The sequence below is a fragment of the Podarcis muralis genome, chromosome 1, assembly GCF_964188315.1.
Source record: "Podarcis muralis chromosome 1, rPodMur119.hap1.1, whole genome shotgun sequence".
In the NCBI taxonomy this organism is placed as follows: Eukaryota; Metazoa; Chordata; class Lepidosauria; order Squamata; family Lacertidae; genus Podarcis; species Podarcis muralis.
In genome coordinates this window covers 57,668,061-57,688,293 of record NC_135655.1, presented here as the reverse complement: position 1 = coordinate 57,688,293, position 20,233 = coordinate 57,668,061, and the positions used below count along the sequence as shown (strand labels likewise).

The 20,233-nt window shown below is 40.4% G+C and overlaps 1 protein-coding gene across 5 annotated transcripts in view; it reads right to left on the bottom strand.

Annotated features, from left to right (window-relative positions):
* Positions 1-20,233, bottom strand: part of SHANK2 (SH3 and multiple ankyrin repeat domains 2) — a 330,073-nt gene that overhangs the window by 238,861 nt on the left and 70,979 nt on the right. For all 5 annotated transcript variants that reach the window (XM_028728438.2, XM_077929335.1, XM_028728444.2 and 2 more), the window contains exons 8-9: positions 19,134-19,250; positions 13,387-13,464 (exon numbers count right to left, since the gene is read on the bottom strand). In XM_028728438.2, the coding sequence (XP_028584271.2) occupies positions 13,387-13,464; positions 19,134-19,250 (195 nt within the window). The remainder of the gene's footprint in view (positions 1-13,386; positions 13,465-19,133; positions 19,251-20,233) is intronic.

Here is a 20,233-nt window from a genome sequence, read left to right as displayed (position 1 = left end):
ATGTCTCGAATATTAGGAGCCTGCGGCCAAATAATTGGCTACTTAGTTTTCATTAAAGCTCTTAAAACTCCATACAGTGGTACCTCTGGATACGAACAGGATCCGTTCCGGAGCCTGCGGCCAAATAATTGGCTACTTAGTTTTCATTAAAGCTCTTAAAACTCCATACAGTGGTACCTCTGGATACGAACAGGATCCGTTCCGGAGCCCCGTTCGTATGCAGAAGCAAACACAACCCACGTCTGCGAGTGCGTGGGTCACAATTTGCCGCTTCCGTGCATGTGCGTGACGTCATTTTGACCATCTGCTCATGCGCAAGTGGTGAAACCCGGAAGTAATGTGTTCCGTTACTTCCGGGTCACCGCAGAACGCAACCCGAAAGCGCTCAACCTGAAGCACATTTAACTCAAAGTATGACTGTATTTCCACTTATAGTTTCAGCCCACTCCTTACCTGGTCCACTTCATTAAGCAACTCTGCCCTTGACCTTTTAAGGATTCCAATCTCCCCACATGCCCCATAACCCCAGTGCATACAGGTCCTCTCGACCTTAAACACCATGCAGCTTCTTCAGAGCCCTCCCTTTCAATTCATCCATATTTGAGCTCCTCTGCCTTTTTATTCAAGCCTCCTCCTTTTGCCTACTTGTCCTTTAGGTCCATGTTTTCTCAATTAACATGTGAGGAGGCCATACCTCTCCATTCTGATGGACCTGCTGGTTGTTGAATTTAACATACAAAGCCCTAAATTACTTAGGACCCAATTACTTGACGAAACACTTATCTCACTACCTGCAAGGTTGGATCCTGTAATATGCAAGTCCCGTGGTCATATCGGCAAGCATACCTTGATATGTGATGGAATGGGATAGGACCTTCTTTCGGTAAGCCCGTTTGTGGAACTCCTTCCCTATGCTACCCCTCATTGATGGCTTTTAAAAGACTGCTTAAAAACATTATTCATACAGGCATTGAGGAGAGGGCTGTGTGTTGGTCTGGCTATCTTTTATGCTGCTGCTGCTACTATTTTTTATTATTAACTTAATGTGATTTGATTGTGTTTGACTTAATTCTAATGGGTCAATTGTGTGCATTTACGACCTTGGGAACCTACAGGATGAGATACTATTTATATTTATAAACAAATAAATGTTGCTGAACTTTCATGAATCCTGACTTTTGGCCACGCTGGTTGAGGCTGTTGAGAGCTAGAGTCCAGCAACCTTTGAATCCAAGAGTCCAAGAGAAGAGCTGTTTTTACCTGACAGAAAGATCAAGTAGTTTTATCTTGCTTTTCTATGGCTTCAATTGAACTACCCCGGGGAGGTGGGGAGTGGATGAAGTATTAGGGTTGACCAATGGCAAAACCTGCTTCTCATTCCAGATATTAGGGCACCATCATAATGGTGCTTTTCAGTACCATACATGCGCCACACCATTGTGGGATTATTGCTAGCATTCCAGAATCCCAAAAGACTTCTGTGGATCATTCACACCTGTGCTTACATTGTGTAAAAAAAGGGGGGGGCAAAGTGTGGAAAAGGATAACTGGTGGTAGAAGAACTCTGCTACTTGGAGCAGGGGGCGGAGGACAATTCATCTCCATCACAATTCTTCCTGGTTCTATTCTAATTTTTATTCTCATGGGCAATAAAGTTGCATGAAATTATGCAGAAGTTTATTTTATGATAAAAACATTTTTCTCCTTTGAGGCATGAGAAAGCAGAGTAAGCATATTTCTGTACTGTATGGTTTAATAAAGTCTAAAACCTGCTAAGACCCAGCTGTATGCAATTGTACTGTGTATTGTAAAACGAGCTCAATGCCATGGGTGCTGATTATAATAATACAGTAGAATGCCACAAATCTTAAGTGGTATCCATTATCAGATCTCTTGTAAGAAGAACAGTTTCAAGATACAAATTGGGTATTGTTTGGTGATCACTGAAATCATTCTGTGTTTCAAATCTCTGTAGCTGGTGTAGAAGAAGTCAAAGTAAAATAAAACCATCTAGTAGTGCAGCCTTCCATAATTACATATCATTTTAATGCCAATGTATGCGTGTTTGATGCATGAAAATAAATAACACATACCTATGGCTCAATTATTTTGGAAAATATAATTCTTCGTAATATAAAAATGTTCTTAAATTCAGGAACCCCCCCCCCCCATTTTAGAGCTAAAATATTACATAAGAGCATGATGTCCCATTTCTAGGGTGATGGGTATGGAAGCACATGATGAGATTTGATACACCTTTGCTTTGAGTGACCTGACAGTACTGTACTTTTTAAATCACAGGATGATCATATCTTGGCTTCATAAAATTTAAGATATGAAAGAGGCTTGCTGCCATGTATGCAGCCTCTTCACTCTTTTGCTTCACATGAACCCAATAAGTATTTCATTAACTATACTTTCCCATTTCATACAGATCAGGAAAGTATGGTTAATCCATTCAGAAGAAGCCAGGATACAAACAGATGGTTTGATGAAACAGGAAAATGTAGGGTGTTTTTTTTAAAAAAAGAAAACTTTCTGGGTTGTTTTGTTCAGATGATTTGAACCAACACACTCACCAGGTTCACACATAAAGTTAAGCCAAACTATGGCTTAGAACAAATGCAAGTGTTCCCAGAGAGATGATGGTTGCTATATTCCTCCCCTGGTCCTGCCACTACTGGGTTTATTATTATTATTATTATTATTATTATTATTATTATTATTATTTATATCCCACCCTCCCCAGCCGAAGCCAGGCTCAGAGCAGCTAACAACAGTAAAATGATAAAACATTCTAAAATCATTTCATTATAAAATTAATTCATATCAGATTAATGGCAACCATTGGGCTAGAGTTCTGTGAGGATTGCCAAAGGAGGGAGTCAGGCTGTGCCCCGGCCAAAGGCCTGGTGGAACAGCTCTGTCTTGCAGCCCCTGCGGAAAGATGTCAAGTCCCGCAGGGCCCTGGTCTCTTGTGACAGAGTGTTCCACCAGATCGGAGCCACAGCCGAAAAAGCCCTGGCTCTAGTTGAGGCCAGCCTAACCTGTCTGTGGCCTGGGACCTCCAAGATGTTTTTGTTTGAAGACCGTAAGTTCCTCTGTGGGACATACCAGGAGAGGCGGCCCGTAGGTTAAGTCAGGGGTTAAGTCATGGTTTGACTTGCTATGTCATCCCAACCTTGGTTGATGGTTTGTCTGCAATATGCAAACCATGAGTCCCTGGAGTGAGTAGCAGGTAAGAAGCACATAAACTGCAATCTCCTCTCTGAAAACCCAAGGCATTCACACTACCATGGTTTAGCTTCGTGTTACATATAAACTGAGGCAGTATGTAGCACAGGGAATTTTAGCAGGTTCAGTTTGTCACATAGAGAAGTGAAAAGCTGTGCCTATTCCTCAGCTGCCCTGCTCTTAAAGGTACACGAGTCCTGTACTCTGTGTCTCAGGACACCCTACCAATTATGATGCCAAGTTTGTCTTGATTTTTGGTTAAAGAATAAATGCAACAAACAAGACCCAGGGGCCTATCTATATTCCTCGTTACAGAATTTCAAAAAAAACCCCCAAAAAAACCACAATCATCTTGTCCAACAGTGGATAGGATAGATTGTGGATAATAAATAAATAAATAGAATTTATTATTTATACCCCACCCATCTGGCTGGGTTTCCCCAGCCACTCTGGGCAGCTCCCAACAGAATTAAAAGCACAATAAATAGAACATCAAACAGTAAAAACTTCCCTAAACAGGGCTGCCTTCAGATGTCTTCTAAAAGTCAGATAGTTGTTCATTTCCTTGACATCTGCCGGGAGGGCGTTCCACAGGGTGAGCGCCACCACCAATAAGACCCTCTGCCTGGTTCCCTGTAACCTCATTTCTTGCAAAGAGGGAACTACCAGAAGGCCCTCAGAGCTGGACCTCAGTGTCTGGGCTGAATGATGGGGGTGGAGATGCTCCTTTAGGTATACTGGGCCGAGGACATTTATGGCTTTAAAGGTCAGCACCAATACTTTGAATTGTGCTCAGAAACACTTCTAATTCATGTAAACCTAGGCCTGACCAAGTTAAAAGACCACAACCCCATACAATGTGGTATAATAAAATGTCAGGCAAAATATATTTTTATAAAGGTTTCATTCATAGGGAATGTGAAGTTATTAAAGATAAATGACAGTATCATTTAAAAGTGGCGCCTCAGAAATTCAGTGGGGACTGAGTTTTATGAATTGTGTGATAGATGATAGATAGATAGATATAAAAACACTATATACCGTGAAAGTTAAGGACATGTAGAATGGTGTTATGTTAAACCTAGTACTAAACAGTAATCTCTGGCTGGTTTCCATTGAACTCCAGAATTTGTGGAGGCGGTTCAGATTACTGAACAGATGATAAAAGACAAGAATGATTGGTTACATGAAAACTTTTTGCAATTATTTCCCAAGTATCTGGATGCATTTCAAACTTGTTTCCAACCTGACCTTTGAGCATGAACTGCCTTACACCTGCTGGAACTCTGCCAGAAAAAGGACAGCAGGAATGTGACCCTGTTAAAACTCCTGGACCTTTCATTGGCTTGCAATACAAGGGACTATGGTATTCTTCTAGAGACCACCTTTCTTGTTTAGATGTTGGAACTCGGTTTTTGCAGTGGTTCTGCTTCTTTCTGGGCCACAGATTCCAAAAGTTGGTGCTGGGAGGTTGCTTTTCCTGATTCTAAAAGTTGTACTATATAGTTTCTCAATGGTTCAATTCTATCTCCCAGTCTCTTTGACATATACATAAAAGCACTGGATACCAGAGAAGCCAATGCAACATGGAGGAGTCCATGTTATGGATGCTCCTCACACCTCCTGCTTCCAAAAACCAGTGCAATGCTGGTATAGGGGGAAGGCTGGGCTCCTGCTACATAGCTCAGGATGTTTGATGTTTCAGGAAGCTGTCAAGCTGCAGCAGTTCCAGTGCCATTAAGAAGGGGCCCTAAATGACAAATACCCCCTTTTAAGGGTTCAGATTGACAGTGCAGTGGTGCCCCGCAAGACGAATGCCTCGCAAGACGAAAAACTCGCTAGACGAAAGGGTTTTCCGTTTTTTGAGTCGTTCCGCAAGACGAATTTTCCTATGGGCTTGCTTCGCAAGACGAAACGTCTTGCGAGTTCTTGCGAGTTTGTTTCCTTTTTCTTAAAGCCGCTAATAGCCGCTAATAGCCGTGCTTCACAAGACGAAAAAACCGCAAGACGGAGAGACTCGCGGAACGGATTAATTTCGTCTTGCGAGGCACCACTGTGTTTGCGAATAACACCATGACATTCTCCAAGCCTCTTTTTCCAGGCTGAGCAACCCTAGCAGAGCCAGACAGTGTTACCAAGTTAAATTATGACAAAGCTGCTTGTAAGGTTCATGTGATTTCATAAGCCAAACTTTCATTTCAGAAATAAAAGTTCATCTTGCATCTGTTAATTTTATCTCCTATCTTTATCTGTATCTTATTGTGTACATGAACTTCTAGACTATGTTAATTCAAAATACATACCTAGTTTCACTTGACACAATCTTATAAGGAAAGCAACTAACATTTGCTCAACCCATTTACTACCTTAAAAATAGTTGTTGTAAGATTGTTAGACTTAGCTTCTATCTACATTTTAAAACAGAAATTTTGGACTATTAAAAGGTTAAAATTTTCACTTGTAAAATATTTTGCAAACAGCATGAATTATTGTTTGGTTCATATTTAGCAACTGACATAATATATTAATGGCATATTTAAGTAAAACAAACAAGAAATATCTGAGAATCAACCAAGTAATTGATAATTACATTTTTCTTAAGTGGCAACTATATGTAAAAGTGTTTGCAAAGTTGCCCCACAGTATTCAGAACAAGAGTATTCTACAATTTTGTCCTCATACATTAATTTATACAGATTTTGGTTATGAAGGGCAAATATAATAACAGTTATATGCTGGTCCAGAATATCTCACTGCTGTTGAGCAACACTACTTTGCATCTTCAACACTAAACAGCCTGCTTCACCATGCAAAATCTGCTCTTCGAACAGTCCAATTACATCATTGCAAATACACACACAGTTTATATACAGTTATTATATACAGTTTTAAAATATTTGACTTGGCATGGTCATGTAACTTTGTACATGCTTATTATGCAGAGGAATGAAAGGTATTAGCAATTTGATTAACATCAAGTGTCAGAGGCACAGTTTACATAATCACCCTTCCCCCAATCAAATTATTTCTGCTGTGCAGTTCTAATTCTCTTGCTTGATCTGTTCTCTTGCTGAGCATTACCTTTTGGATGCTTTCAACAGGCTATCTGGCTGAATGTAATTTCATCTTCTGTCCTTGATAATACAGACCAGGCTAGCGTTATCTTCCTTTTACTGGTCTTTTGAGTGTGATTTTTCTTCTACCACTGAAATTTTTCAGCCAGAATGCATGCTGATACTGTTCTAAAATTTAGCAGCACATGTGGTACACTGTGCCCAGAAATTCTCCTAGCAACTCTGGCATAGCGTCTAACATTTTCTTTCTTCAAGCTATGATTCATGGTGCCATCTGTAGTCAGATATTGACAGGCAGTAGTCTTAGAATAGCTATTATACATTTGTTCAACAACTAGTTTTAGCAACTGCAAATATAAATCATGGGGAAAGTCCAACACTTATTTATTAAATGATTTTACATTTGCTGAAACATTGTAATATCATTGCAATGCCTTTTCACTATTCAGTTCTGTAAGGATAAACACAAACTATATTTCAGCAATGTACAAAGGCAATGCTGAAATATAATTACTTTAACATGATATCCAAAAGCCATCTTCTCTGAGGGTCAAAATAAATATGAGCTTAATGATGTAGTTCCGCCTTAGATAGCAAATTTCACATTTCTAATGCAGGATTTCTGATCCAGATCAGAACCCTAGCATGGGCGCAAGGCATCTTTAAACCTATGGTTCAAATCCAAAGTAGGCTTCCATCAATCTTCACTGCAAAAACCTCCCCTTTGGTGTGTTTTTTTTGGGAGGTGCAATACAAAATGTAGGCAGGGGAAGGGGAATTTTGGATAAACCACGCCAACCTGTCAGTTGCAGAAATCTAGGGCTTGTGACAGTTTAAATTATGTTACAATCCTACACTTACTTAATGAGAGCAAGCCTTTGAAATTGTTTCACACAGATCTCAGAAAACAACAGATAGAATCAGGCTGCACAAGTAATCCCTCATGGGTAAATGTAAACAAAATAAAAAAACAAAAGTATATACAGCAACTTATGGCAAATATTTATATCTAGTCCTACCTCAATTCTTAAGATTTGGGAGCTCTATGTCTATAGGAAGAGGAGACAGATAGCATTTAAAGCACTTGCCAATAGATGGCAGGTTTTGGTACAGCCTAATCTACATACAGTGTACCAAGCTCAGATAAATCTCTTGGCAGCTCTACCTATGAGGATCCAAAGGCAGACAACAGTTTGCTTTTTCTATATTTGAACCAGGGTTAACTACATAACACATTCAATAAATATGTTACATTTGCCACTCTCTAATGGGTTGATGATGCAAATATAGCTTTACACATGAAAAACAGAGGATTGTCTATGCAAGCTGCCATCTTGTATTGAAAAGTTAAAACTGACAAATATTAATGGTGGGCTATAGTTTGGCTAAGAATTTTAATATTTATTTCCCCAGACACATTTCAAATAAATATATTTGAGAGAGCGAGGCTTTAGCTGCAAACATTTCATTATATGCTCCTCTACTTTTTTAAAGTCCTTATTCTATTACCCTAAAACACCAAGCTTATGAAATTCTAATGTTTGCTCAATTAAGTAAATATGAAGAACACAGTGCTGCATTCATGTATTCCACTGCCTTTTGATAGCTTAAAATGCCACCTAGAAAACCATTCACAAGAAAGATGCATTCTGAAATCCCTTATGATTTGCTTTTAATAAATTAAATGTAAAAAGGAGCAAATACAGGTGTGTATTTTTCATGGAGAAATCTAGGTCATACTGCAAAGAACTACCAAGGCAAGTGATTATATAACCCCTATTACAACTTACATGACTGAGCACTAATTTTAAAGGAGATTTAATGAAACTAAGTAATGCCTGGCTGTTACTCAATATGAAACACAAAAGAGAAAGGCAGCTAATAAGAAAATACATTTTGACTTCAAATTTCTATTTCCTTCCCCTCTCTGTTCTTTGAAAAGTATCAAAGCAAAATAATATAAAACTGAGTTCTATTCAATCTGGTTCTGAATAAAATATAAGCATTGGTAAGCAAAATTTCTTTTAAATTTCCTTTCACTGGAGATATAACCGGTCGATTCATACAGACTGATATGGCAGGTATACAACCCAGTATGGTTTGGCCATATGGTGATGTAGCCTTGTTTAGAAATCAACCCACAATGACCACAACACTACAAAGCTGTCATGTAGTGGAGCACTAAACTTACAGCAAGTCAGCATCAACATGGAACTACTACATGCCTTCCCCCCCCCCCAACACACTACATCCTTTTTTACCCCAACATAATACACTCTACCAACCTACTCTCCATATCATAGAAATATCCAGTGCAGCTGATCCCTCCATAGTATCAAAGTCTGAGGCTGATTTCTACAAATTTAAAATGCCATCTCTGTGTATAGTTACATAAGTCCTGGTCTAGTTGTTCCCCAACTCCCCCATCCCCCATGCTCCACTTGAAAATTGCTGAGGGTCTTGGTGGACCACACAATGCTTTATCTGCTTGTCATAGCAATTGTAATGTGCTGTGCAAGAAGCTGTATGGTTTTAACTTATGTTCTTATGAACATGCCACGGACCACAAGCAGTTTGGGAACCCCTGCCATATTCAGTCATGTCCTCCTCACGTGAATACAATATGCATTACTGGGGCTGTGCTTGCAGGTTCTACCCTCACTGTTGCATGATCACATGGAGTTATAAATCACAGGAAGAGCCTATGTGCATTCAGCAGGCTTTTCCTCTACAGGCATGCCCCGTCCCCAATGTATAGGCTGTGGGAGGGCATAAATAATGTGATGTGGCAAGTATGCTGAGTCCTGCAGTTAATCCTGCGAAGGAAAAAGATACTTCTCATGATTTGAGCCTTTTCCTTGTTTGTGGTTGCGTAAATTCACACTTAAGACATTTGGTTCCACAGCAGAAACTAACACTGGGGAAAAGTTTCTGGGCATTCTGACCTATAAATTTTGCACAAGCTGGAAAATGGTGAGGCTCTGAGCTACTGCCTGCTATTGTTCTATATGGGAGCTAATATTTCTGATACAAATAAATTTCACAAACATCAGACAGTTTATAAATTACACAGTATTGGTCAAAGACCTAAAAAGGAACATGGGGACAATACGCAAAACGATGGTTCCATAATTCCTATTCATGCAGTTTGATACTACTGGCAGTAGCAAAGAAAGTTCTCCTACTAGGGCAAGGACTTTTGTCTGTACAATGAAACTTCCCCTCCCTCCCCTCTCCTTGTGTGCCCCCCTAAATCTGTTATGGGTATTCCCCCAATCCTCCAGAGGCGCACAGGCAGAGGAGAGGGAGGAGACATTCCATTGAGCAAGCATAGATCCTCGAGTTAGTAGAAATACTTCACTGGGTACCACGTACTGTATGTGTTTCCATTCAGAATTAAATCCCAGTGACCTAAGTGGGGATTACTTCTAAGCAAAAAAATGCAAATCTAGTTATAAGTCTTTGAAAGAACTCTTTACATAGCCTTGCGAATCGCTGGTAGTCCTATACAAGGTTGAACTCAATAGGGCTTAGTTCTAATCAGACATGAATCAGATTGTGCCCTGCCTTCTGTAATTCTAGAGACACACCTTCTTAAAACCTTTGGAAAGCCTCAGCATTTTTATGATATATATATTTTAAACAGTCTGTCATCTTCCCTCCAGGCTGGAGGCAATTTCAATGCCCTTCTATTTACAGCTAATGGAAGAACAAACCCACTTTCATAACCTCACTTCTTCAAAGAAGTGGAAGCTTTTTATCTAGTATGGTATTTTTCTTCAATTATGAGGATAGTTCTATTTTCCAATTTTCGCTAACCAAGGAAAAATGATCTTATCGCAGATGCAGAAACACTGAATAAAATTCTACACACGACCTCTCTCTCTCTCTCTCTCTCTCTCCTTTTCAAAAAAGGTATTTTAAATTAGAGGTTTTGATACAAACTGAATGCAGTATTTAATAAAAGCTAATGAATGGGCACTTGATACGTTGCATAGAGTTCACGGCTACAATGTACTGATTACAGGAGTATCAGTTTAGTATGCAAAACCCCATTAACTCAAGAGGATCCCATGTAATTTTGTGATAGTGTAATTTGTATCAAATAGGTCAGCAAAACAAAGCAGATAGCAATGAATTGAGGGAGAAAGACATAATAAAAAAGAGGTTCATAGCACTGCAAACCAGCATTTTCAACTTAACTGGCTGATATGTATACCCATCCATCAGCCTTGTTTCTCCCTTCACACTCCTTCCTTTTCATTGCTGTCTCTGCCTCCTATTAGGAAAAAAATTCAACAAACTACCCAACAACGAAGTGCCTGAGATTAGATGCTTCCTATTTAAGGCACCTCAAGCCAGTTGCTTCGTTATTTTCCCTGGTTGGAGCAGAATAATGGCTTGGTCTGATACTAGTAAGGTAGATGGGTGGAGCACTGGTGGCAGAGGGACTCAGCAGAGGCAGTTTCACCCGCAATATACCACCGAGTGAAGCAACCATGGTGGTTTGGCCCTCATACCGGTCCTGGGCAATGTATCAATATGTTGTCCAGGCCTAATGAACATAGGGCCAATTCACATAGCAGCTGACCATATGTCCAGTGGGACATAGCCAGTGCACACACATCAAGAGATAGGGACAGGACTGGCCTGCATGACCCCACAACCCGATAACATGTGCTTTTAACATATGAGGTGTTGGTGTGAGCCCCTTTGAGGTACATAATCGGAATGCATTACTGCCCTCAGCCCAACTGTCATTAAGCTAATAGGCCCAGTTATTTTTCCACTTCGTTTCAATTTCTTCTTTCATTCAAGTACAAATTGCCATAATTCCACCTTCAAAGCACAACTTATCCTTTCACCTGTATATAACTGCCTTTTCCACAGTGGCCACTGTTTGCCAATTGTTTCTTTTCCAAATGCAATGGCAAAATACTGTATCAATGTGTTGATGTTGAGGTAACAACAACAAATTTTATGTGTAAACATTCAAACAAATTCCCACCAGTGGTTTTATATCCTGGTTGTGAAAGATGCCATCTAAAAGAATTTGAGAGTTGGGTGTCAAACTGCTGTAAACTTTTGCTGTTTTCATTCATTGTTATTAGAATGTTTAATTTGTATTTTATATAAACGGCTTTGGGGCTGACTTAAGGCTTTGCCCTGAAATGAAAGTTAGCATATAAGTACCTGGTACTTTAAATTAAAATAAACTAACCATGGTTTGCACAAACTAATTTCCCATATACAGGCATAACAAGGATTTGGGGGGAATCAACAAATGGAGGATTTCAAACTTCTCACCTGGTACATGAAGGGTGGTAAAAGTGGCAGAGCAGCATGTGAACCCAAGGCTCTCTCTCTTAATCAACCATGGTTTGTTATTTCTGAATGCAGTTACTTTAAATATGAGGACAAATGCCGGCTCCCTTGGCCTGAAAAGCGAGATGAATGCCACACCCCATAGTTGCCTCTGACTGGACTTAACCATCCAGGGGCCCTTTACCTTTTTTTTTAACCTTTTTAACTTTAAATGACCTGTGCACCAATTCTTTTAAGGAAGCAGGGAGCAACTATTTGTTTATATGCTTGGGGAGTTCTGAGTGTGCAAATTAAAATGGGCCAAAAGGAAAACTGAGTGGTTCTGTAAGCTTGACAGGGGTCTTTATCCACAATAATGACTCCCACCCTTACAAAAAATGGAGGACTGAAAACACATTCCTATCCTCAGTGACTGGAACAAGGCAAATAAATGCAAAACTATACATTTGCACTAATTGCCTATGAAGATACTGCATTCCGTTTTTATGCTAAGTGAAACAAAACAATCAGGGAGGGAGAGAGTAATTGTAACTGTAATTATAATTATTTTTGTTGTCTATGTGGAAGGGGATGGTGGTTCTGCTTATTGTTTTCTGTTTACTGTTGTTATGAAAACTTAATAAAACTCATTCAGTATAGTAAGCTAGAGCATCTAGGGGACAGATAAAATTCAACCCTAGCTGACTACATTGATTTCAATGGTACATACTCCAAGTTAAGCGGGTAAGAGATTGCAGCCTAGGAAAATGTGTTATGTAGGTGAGCATTAAAAATATTGGGTTGTATTCCACATAGCACTAAGGCTAAGGTTCCTTCAGTGCAGGGACTTTCCTTGAGAGACAGAACCTTCTCCCCCCCCCATCACCCACCTCCCAAAATCTGTTTTGGGGGTTTCCTTCAGAATAGATTGGGGGATGGCATAGGGTGCATTGTGAAGGAAGAGGGAAAATACCTGTTGCACTCGCAGAGATCCTTGTGCTGGTTTCTCCTAGTGCAAGGGTGGGGAACCATCCAGTTCATGGGCCAATATTGGCCCATTAAGGATGCCAAGTTGGTCCATCAGGCCTTCTTCCCCAAACCATGCCCACACATCAGCTGGCATCACTGGGCAGGAGGACAGGGCTTAATTCTACATTGCCTGCACCACCCTGTTCCAAGCAGCGAATAGGAGTGTGCAGTGCAGCCTAAATTGCCAGATTTAATCTTGGTTCATCATATGTTAATTTGAGATTAAAGCCCTTGGCCTTCTCCTTTAAGTGTAGGGGGGATGGAAAGCCCCCCCTCCACAGCCCACTGCCATGCACCCACTTATATGAGAAGTGGAGCAAAGTACCATTTGATAAATGGATTCTGACAGCTGGACAGACTTGCCTACTTAACAAATTTAGCCTGATAAGCATCTGGCCCATGGAGCCAAAAGGGTTCCCCAATCCTGCTAGCACAACCATTTAGTTGAACACACCCCATAACCTCCAACCTGCAGTGTGAAGTCATACAGTCCACAGTTCCACCACTTCAGTCTCCTGAGCCTAATCTACATGAGTACAGAATTCAATGAGTACATAGTTGAATAACCAACATAAACCATCATAAATTCCCTGAAGATGAATGAGATACAAATATGACAAACAAGTATGTGCAGTAACTTGGTTGCTGCATTCATATTTTTCTTCTCCCAGGTAGAAAATGCGTCAACAACTCTCATTGGTACCAATATGCAAGTTGCCCTGCATCCCCCCCCCCTTTTTTTTACCTGAAATGGAGATTGACTATTATAGTTCTTCAACTCCTTGTTAGCTCCCCGTAACAACAAAACTCTTGCACAGCTGTCCTGCAAATAAAGCACATAATTTGTTACAACCTTGTAATCAAGTTGCACTGCTGGTATTCAATACACAAATAGAGCCAAACTAGTCATGATACTAAATGTGCACCATTCTTTTAAGAGCTTAACAGCTACCAGTGGGAGGCAATTTTCATCAAGAGTATGGCACAAGGTGAGAGATGGTTTAAACCTTTCCACCTATGCCTTGGTTCAGACCAGGCTTCCTCAACCTCAGCCCTCCAGATGTTTGGAGACTACAATTCCCAGCAGCATTCCTGACCACTGGTCCTGCTAGCATACTGGAAGAGTGTACTCCAAATACAATCATTTCCAAAATTAAGAGATATACCAAAGAAAAGAAAGTTATCTGCTTAGATGGGGTTTTTTAAAGAATTGAAGCAATAATTAATGAAGAAGCAGATGCTCTAACAGATGTTATATGAGTTATAACAGGCCTCATTACTTGTGTATTTCTAAGGCAGTGCAGCATTAGAATCACTATGCCTATAATGTTGAAGTTTTATTAAAAATAACCTAAAGCTTTGTTTGTAGTAAGTTTTTGAGTATCAAACCTTTGGTATTAACAAATCCAATAAGGAGAGTCTAATGTGACACAAGTATTTGTTGTTTAGATACCACATCAAACCACCACACATTTATGGCTATAAAAAGGCAGCCATTTCATTCATTAATTCACACTGTCCACTCTAATTATACAAAACAAATTACCAAACTGGTTTCCTGCCAAGCCTATAGGCCAGGTGACCAGGGAGAACAAACCAACAACTTCATAGCCCTTATATTTAGGCCCTATAGCTGTCCTTCAGTCTGAACAAGCTATAGTCAAATGAAGTCATTTGACTCCCTCCTCCTTTCACCCTTCTCACCTCTACCCTGTCTGCTTGTCTTGTGTGTTTACTGGCTCTCCACCTTGTCCTGCTTCTCTCTGTCTTGCCATCAGTGCTCTGCCCACAGACCACCACTATGCTTTTGGTGTTTCACCCAATCCTAGAATCACCAACTGTTTGCCACATCCATAAGTACCACACCAGGCTGGACTAGGGGTTGAGGCTATTACTACTGTCTATAGGTACACCTCCCCTTAACCAGGAAGCCTCTTGAGCTTTGAATGGGCTTAGAGGGTCTGTAACCAGAGAGACAGATCAGGAATGCTGTTGGTCTATTGATCACTCTGTTGCCTGGCAGCATCCCTGGTCAGGCTGGCCAAGATAGTCTCTGATATATTGTTGGAGGACCCTAACATGATAATCCTGGGTGACTTCAATATCCATGCGGAGGCTGCTGTCGGGCTAACTGGAGACTTCATGGCCTCCATGACAACCATGGTTCTCTCTCAGATGGTCATCTTGATGTAGTGATATGAGGGATGGACCAAAGATAGGGGGAGTACAATCCATTCCCATGTAACAGTCGGACCATTATCTGGTTAAGTCTGGACAGACAATTGCAGTAGAGAAAGCTGGTGATCCTGCTGAAGCCCTCATCTCGCTATGGAATGGCAAGATTAAACAGGTGGTTGACACAATTGCTCCTGAGCATTCTCTCCAACATTTCAGAGCATCTGAGGAGCTCTGGACTATGAAACAGGCCAGATGAAGACTCGAGTGCAGGTGACACAAGTCTCACTCTGAAGCCGACCAAACACTTTGGAACTCCCTGCCTATTGAGATCAAGCAGGCACCTTCACTGTACTCTTTTTGGCACCTGCTAAAAACATTCCTGTTTAGACAAGTCTACCCAGATGATTAGAAAACTGAGGTAATCTTAATCTGTTTTTATTTTTCTTTTGTTTATTTTAAAGTAGGGTTATAATTTTTTTTTCTTGGTGTTACTGTTGTTTTATCTTTTGTAAACTGCTTTGAGACTTTTTACAATCAAGCGGTGCATAAATTTTATGAAATAATAAATAAAAAATCAGTCATTGCTATTGTAGCTTAGCCTCGTTATGGCTCAGAGATGCTTTAAGCCAGGCATCCCCAACCTGTAGCCCTCCAGATGTTTTGGCCTACAACTCCCATTATCCCTAGCAAACAAAACCAGTGGTCAGGGATGATGGGAATTGTAGTCCAAGACATCTGGAGGGCCGAAGGTTGGGGGTGCCTGCTTTAAGGACTCCACACTACATGAAAATATTCTTCATGAAACCAAGAGTTCTCCCATTCAAACAGATATACTGAGAGCCTAAGTTTCAGAGATGGTGAAAGGTGGTCCTTACAGTCTATATCTTCCTATGGAAGGCAAAGGTGGAAATGATCCACTGCAATGCACCTGCACACTGCTGAAAAGCATTTTTTTAAAAGATCTGCCAAAAGTCAATACATGCAGAGCTGTATGAATGCTACTAATCTGAACAAAACTTCGTGGTCTGTGTATGGTCCATGGGTATGGTCTGATGGCACAGGTATGGTCATACAGTCACCTTGCTGAAGTTACAAAGTCTAGGAATCACATGTACATTGCCTTGGATTTTGTGACAGGAGAAATGTGGGATAGAGATGTAAGAAAATAAAGTGAGTATGTGCAGCACTCACTGCTAAGTCAGCATGCACAGCTGCTGCCATAAAACCTGTCTCCCACTAATTACTATAAAATGCATTATTGACATTTGTAAAGGGCACCAAATTAAAAATGGCAGCTTTATGTTTCCACTCCAGATTGAGGAAGGGGAAATTTTCATTAGGATAACAATATGGGGGGAGACTTAAATCCCCTTCCCCCAGAGACACAGTCCCAATCAGATTAAACCACATTGACTCCCACTGCTGCCACTATTCAGCTTCATAAAAACAGCAGAATGTCCAATCACATATTTTCCTGTGTCATGCCTAATGTGGCCCTAAAAGCAAACACAAAATGTAACATTAAAACTTTAAAAGGTTCATCAGAACAAAAGTACATCCCTTTGCTCTCACAGACAAAGAAAAATCTGCAGCAACAGATCACTGACCCACTTTCTGGACTGCAGTTAGAGTTCTGTTGCAAGTCCCTCTGACTTGCAGAGTTTTATGTTTAGAGATGCTAAGATAGCAAAACTACTGTGTAAAACAGCAGTTTTGTTGTTGTCGTTGTTCTTAGTGAGGGAGAGGAGATGTGTCCGGGAGGAGAGATGCTGAGGAGAGCAGAGGGGCAATCACAGTGGTTCAAAATAAGGGGAGGTAGGGTGGGGCAGGCCAGGTAAGGGGCACACGATACAGACAGCTGATGACTGTTCCATGTGCCAGCCCCTCCTCCAACCGGTGGAATTGCAGTTGTCCTATTAGCCAGCCACTGGGTCTGCAGCAGCTGTTGCTGAATGCCAGGTCGGCTCTGAATAAGACCTCCCTCATCCATGATCTGATTATAGATGAGGAAGCCCATCTGGTCTGCATCACTGAGACCTGGGTGGCTGAGCAGGGTGGAGTTGGTCTCACCCAGCTATGTCCACCCTATGATCATCATCTGAGGCCCTTCTTCGAGTGCCTCCTCTGCCAGGGGAGGGAGTTGTTTGATAAAGGTACATATTCATATTAATAAGAGTTCAGGTTTTTCAGATAACTATTGCACTCAATAGTTGAAAACAAAGGACTGTGCATCCCAGCTTAGAGAAGAAAAGGCACTTAAACTTCAGGGAACGTTAATATACAACATTAAGGGCCCAAATGCACATTTTGTTAGACATGTATTCACATCTGTGTGGTGTTGTTTTAAAATCAATTAGTCCCCCACACAGATAAAAACTGCAGTGTGGGTAGTGGGTTGGGGGGTTTATGTAACCCTTTCCTTGTGCCACAGAACTAACAAAAAACCCCACACCCTACCACAAGGCCCAGGACAGAAGCTGCTACTGGCACCAGAGGAGTAGAGCAAAAACTAGTGGTATGAAACTGCTTCTTTTAATTTGTAAAATTCATTAATTGTATTCCATTTCTGTTATCTATTTAAGCCTCTTGTTCATCCTAGATAAAACAGTGCTTGGCATCTGTATATTAATTAAAAGTGGAAGAATTGGCCAGGCTGTGTTTTCAACTGCCCCCATTTATCTTCCAACAACTGACAAGCAAAAATAACTACATTTCTGATGCATTACTCAAGGATGCCATTCACAGAACAGCACGAAAGACTTGCTTCCTAGGGGTGCTAGCAACAAGCCCGCCAGAACTTCTGAAATGTTATCTTCAAACATATGCTTTCTGGTGTCAAATGAAGTACATATTTCTGTTTAGATGTCATAGAATAATACAGCACATTAAAACTCACTTCCAAATATTAAGAGTTTAAAAATATATCCTACACAGGCGGAATTGTAAGATTTTCTAACTATGTAAGTCAGATGAGACACCACTCAAACCAAATAACTTAACAGAATTAAACACACCACTGACCACCTAAGAGTTTGTTAGTCATTAATGGTTTGGAAAATATAAGCATAGTTATAACTGACTTTCACCTCCCTTTTCAAAATATATGAAATATTATTGCAGGAGCCATGTGAGTTAGCCAGCATAATATGTATATGTATATAATGTATACAGTATATAATTATAAACTGTATCATTGTTAATTATATGTATAATATAATGATGTTATGGCTGGTGTCCAATGAAGTATGTCTGCTAGCAAAATAATTTCCACTTGCGCAATGGAACTTCCCCTTCCTCTCCTCTCCCTACGTCTCCTCCCCAAATCTGCTCCAGATGGTTGGGGGAAAACTCAGAACAAATTTAGGGGGTATGTGGGCAGAACTGAAGGATGGGGTGTTCCATTTCACAGTGAAAATTACTTATGCTAACCAAAGTACTTTGCTGGATACTTCTAAACATCCCAGCAGTGTAGCTTCCAGGTAGCTGAGTGATTGAGAGCAGTGCCACAACCCACCTGGGGAGTGTTTTTGGCCATGCCCCACCTAAGCATCTCTAAAATCCTGATACCCTCCCCTCACCCATGACATATAATTCTTATTATTCAAAAAGTGAACTTCTATTTACATGGAGGAAGCCTAAAAGGCCATTAACTTGGTGCAACTCATTCTCAAATTGCCCCCCCCCCCCCCCCGTGACAATCCGATTGCACTTGAACATGATTTTGGTATTGCAGACATTATTTAAAGAAACGGACACTTGGTGGAATATAAATGTCTTATTTTTACATTTTGTTTTTGGGAAGTTCTATATAATTGCCTACAGAGTTGTGTGAGCTGCATCAGGGAGCAAAGCCAGGGTGGCCAAGTTAAGGCCAGTTTAGTCATAGCTGCAGTGCCCTTAAAAGTTTACAATTTTTAAAGAATTAAAGCCAAAATATCAGAAAGGGCATACATACTGTTCCATGCCAGCTTGCTGTAATGGTTGGATTGTTGGATTAAACCAGAGGAACCCAGGTGCAAATCCTCACTCAGCCATAAAGCTAATTAGATGATCTAGGGCAAGTCATGCTCTCTCAGCCTAGCCTACCTCACAGGGTTAGTGTGAGGATGAAAGGGAAAGAGATAACTGCCTTGAGCTTTTCTGGAAGAAAAGTGGAATATTAAAAATGTAAATTATAATTAATACCAGTGAATGGAAATGTCTGGATTTTGATCCTTGCAAGGTTTTTAAAAAAATATATCTAGGAATGATTTCTGTTACCTGCTTCATTTCAGTAAGTTATATAAGAAGAACAACGCAACTATAACAACTAACCTGGTTGTAAAGTGCACAGATATGTAACGCTGTGTTTCCAGAGGCATTTTGTGCTCCCATATCAGCTCCATAAAACAGAAAATGTTCTAAATGCTGGACGTGCCCATATCGACAAGCCTATGAACATAAAAGGTTCAGATTTTAATTATGAGATCTACATTTTTAACATAATTCATGTCACTTATACAGGTATTCTGAAGTTTTGAGAACATATTACTATATACAGTGAGGTGTATAGTATTACCAAGTGTGTTGTAAGCTGCGACTCCAAAATGCAGTGGTCATCCGCTGCCATTCCAACAAGTCCACATTTTTAGAAGTTGTGTACGGCTTGGTGGTGTCTACTCTACTTCAGTAGAGTTTCAACAGCAATACCATACACAGTTTTAACATAGAATTGCTTTTAAAAAATTCTAGAATAATGATCCTAACCAGGGAAGCTTGTGATAGCACGATCCTTTTCAAGTAGCAGGTTGTAATAAAGCAGTTTTACTCTAATTTTCCAAAAATTGTCAAGCCAGAATACGGGGGTGGGGGGGAATGTACGTTAATATCCTACAATATGACTAGGTTACACTGAAATAAAATGTTAGCTTGACCCTAAGTATAGCACTTTAAAATAGTATAAAAATATAAAAGGCTCTAGATCTGTCTGGTCATTGAAAGAATAGGGAACGGCATAAAGTTTATAGGGAGAACATGCACTATCTCCACACACACACACCCCAATGCCTCTGTCCCTGCACTTTCCACACCAACATTGAGTGAGAAGCTCTAAAAGAGGCTGAATCTGGAACCTTCCCCACAATCAGGAACCCTGATAATGTAGTCTAACATGCTTAGCAGGCTCCATCAGACCCTCCTGGTCAACTGGAAGGACTGGGAAGTGCCTTGTTTCCTGGTGGCAAGACACTAGCAGAAGCAGGAAAGGAGCAGAGCTTGTTTACATTTAACCATTGTTTGTTTCAAACTATGCTTTAATGTGACACGTGAACTGAGCAATTAATGAGAACCTGCTTAGCAATAAAGCATCCAGAAGAACTTGAGAAAGAGAAAATAAAGATCTGTGTGATAGTGTATCCTCAAATGTCTCACTATCC